The sequence below is a fragment of the Buceros rhinoceros genome, unplaced genomic scaffold, assembly GCF_000710305.1.
Source record: "Buceros rhinoceros silvestris isolate BGI_N320 unplaced genomic scaffold, ASM71030v1 scaffold32715, whole genome shotgun sequence".
In the NCBI taxonomy this organism is placed as follows: Eukaryota; Metazoa; Chordata; class Aves; order Bucerotiformes; family Bucerotidae; genus Buceros; species Buceros rhinoceros.
In genome coordinates, this window is record NW_010413920.1 from 14340 (window position 1) to 17247 (window position 2908).

A 2908-nucleotide genomic window follows, 5' to 3' on the forward strand; every position below is an offset into this window, starting at 1 on the left:
GCAGGAATCAAAGGGAGAAAGTGAACTTGCTTTCAGTGGGACAGTGGGGATTCGGCCTAGAGAAAGATGACGCAGAGTAGGGGATCAGTTTGTCCTCAGACTGATGTCCCCATGTGGAAGCCCTGAGTTCTCTAGCTCACTCATCCTGCTCCCTTAGCTTGCCTACTCAATTATCGATGTGCCTCGGGGTATTCTCACAAGCCCAGTGGATGGACTGACTCACCAGTGAAGGGAGAGGCTATTGGATCCCATGTGAGTATAGGCAGGTCATCTTCCACAAAGCGGTGTTGGTGGTAGGTATGAGCCTTTTTGCTCTTCACCAAAAAGGAACGTGGCATTTTCCATTCACTGCCTGGGCAGAAACACAGAAAAGAGGCAGGTAAATCTCTGTGGTTTGGGGGGTAATTTCTCATTTGTTCACCCAGCACATCAGCTTTGTATCAGCAGTGATGAGAATTAAAACCCTTCTACTGGGGAGACAGAGTTCATCTCAAAGGTCCCTCCACCCAGCTGAGGAGCAGGGAGTGGCTGCTTGGCTTTGTTTAGGTGTGTGATGGATCTCAACTCTTCTTGCAGAAAACACACAGCTGAGGAGGGGACTAAGCGAAACAACTTACTGCGAGATAGTCTATGCCACTGAATGTAGAGATGGGATTGCAGATGACAGTGAAGTCCATAAAAATTACACTTCACAATCTATCGCTAGGTTGAGGCAAAGGATACTGCTATCTTTGTAGGGAGGGTGGAGAAACTGAGGCAAGCTTAAATGGAGTGCTGTGTTACAGACCAAAATTGCGTCTGTGGCAAAGATACACTAGAAGCTGGGATGTCTCTTGGGGCTCTCTGCTCTGGCTACAGGACCCAGTGCATCTCCGACCTTACCCTCCCTGAGAGGACATGGTGGGGACCATGGGTTGGAGATCACCCCTTTCAGGAAGGGTCTGTCTTAGTGTTCGTACCACGCCTAGTAGAGCACAGGCCAAGGCACACCATGGGCTCCTCTACACAAATAATAATTATAGAAACACCACGAATAACAGGAGAGACGCAGAGGAAAATCCCCGTGGCCATGATGTGTGGTGGGTTTCCTTCTTGCTGGCTGCAGCTTGAGAATTTTGTATCCTGACAAACAACAGTCAAGCAGAGGCAGAGCAGGAGTGCTGGATGAGAGAGAGAGGTTACCTTTTGGATCTGGCTCAACTATCACGGACCGTTGAAATGATGGGCTCGGAACAAACATCAAATGCTGAAATTTAATCATACGAAATTCTCTTGCAATGCATCCGTTATCTTTCCTACCCAGAGCCCAGCCCGCCTGTGCCCACTCCCCCTGGCTCGTAACCGTTCTCATGCCAGCAGTGTGACAACAGGCTTGTTGCTGAGCACGGCAATATCAGCTGGTGCCTTATTTGCATATGGGTTTGCATTTTCCCTTGTAATTGTTGAGGAAAGTAGCACTAAAAGCAAATCGTGCCATATTTTCTGTGAAAAGTCAGCAGTAAGTCCTGGATGTCTGTTGATGGGAAAACGCCTTGTTAAGTTTTGGGTTTTCCCACAAGCAGTTGAGTGTAGCCTACTTATTGACTAAAAAAAAAACAACCAAACCCAAAGTTTGCTCCTGTAATTAGCAATGACCTGAAATGTCCACGTAAGTCAGGCCAGAGCATGCGGGCTCCTGGAATCCCACCCGGATAAGGATGGAAAAGGTCTGCTCCCCAGGGTTCAGAAGCGCCCGCACCACCCCTGCCTGCCAAATATAGTTCCAGAGCCCGAGGGGTTTAAAGGTCCGAGGGCCACACTCACAGTGGTGCCTACGGCTGCAAGTACGTGCACTGGGGAATCCACACGGCGAGGTCTGCTGAGGGCAGGGGATTGCTGTCGGTGAGCGTCAGGGGCTCGCCAGCCCAGCTGCCTGTGGAAGTGCAGTTATAGCTGTCTTTTTAATTAAAATCTGCTCCAGGATTCCCACTGTTCATTCTGTTACTCCGGGGATAACTCTTGGTGACTCTAGCCAATTTTTTCTTCTGAAATGACTCACCTGTTTTTCTTCATCTTTTTTCCAAGAAATTTGCATGTAACTTGAGATGAATAAGAGAAAACAGAGGCCAAGAGCAGATTTGTTAATGGAATTTTAGGAGGAGGACAAAACAGTACTGCGACTGAACCGCAAGTATGCCCTTGAGGAAAGGGATGCTGAAGTACATTGCTGTGTTTGCTCCCCTGCAACTCTCCAAGGAGGTTCCTTAAGTATCACAAAGTGTATCTCTGCCTGGCAAAAGAAATACCTCCAGCTTGATACAAACACAGGCACATTCCACAATAGGGTATCTGTGCGTGGAGCCGCACTCTGTGGAATAGACGTGCCCCAAAGTTAAAAGTCCTGCTACAAATCCTTTACACATGGAATTTCCACTCATATCAGAGGGATTTTCCTGTGTGTCCACAATGCAGGGTATTCATACTGGCAAGCTTTAGACATTGGATTTCTCTGCCTGAATTAACCAGTTCATTTCCCTGGGTTTCCTACACAGTGGAGAAAGAGGCTCTGGCAGCAGGTAACTCTGAACGTAGGGTGAAAGCCCGCAGCCGGCAGCGCCTGCTGGAAGAGCCCTGCCCACCAGCTGGAGGATCCTACGGCGCTAGCCGGACAGCTCAGCCAGGTAAATGAGAGGATTGCAGAGGGGTGGCGTGAGGAGTCTTGCAGTGTTTAATGGCAGTGGCCATATGCTGAGTACAAGAAGGCACAAAGTACAGCTCCGCTTTTCTAATGGCTGTTGAAAGTGGATGCACATGAGTCGACAGGATTTTTCTGGATGTGTTTCCCCCGGCGTATGTTAAAGTCAAATTTGGTCCAGTATCTTGCCTGCTGATAAGGGCCTTGACCGAGCACAACAATCTGTAATGCCCT

General features: G+C 48.7%; 1 protein-coding gene across 1 annotated transcript in view; it reads right to left on the bottom strand.

Moving 5' to 3' along the window:
* The window catches only part of GFI1B (growth factor independent 1B transcription repressor), a 4309-nt gene extending 3971 nt beyond the window's left edge, over positions 1-338 (bottom strand). Inside the window, exon 1 of the mRNA XM_010136928.1 lies at positions 224-338. Within this exon, the coding sequence (XP_010135230.1) occupies positions 224-338 (115 nt within the window). The remainder of the gene's footprint in view (positions 1-223) is intronic.
* Between the last annotated feature and the right edge of the window lie 2570 nt (positions 339-2908).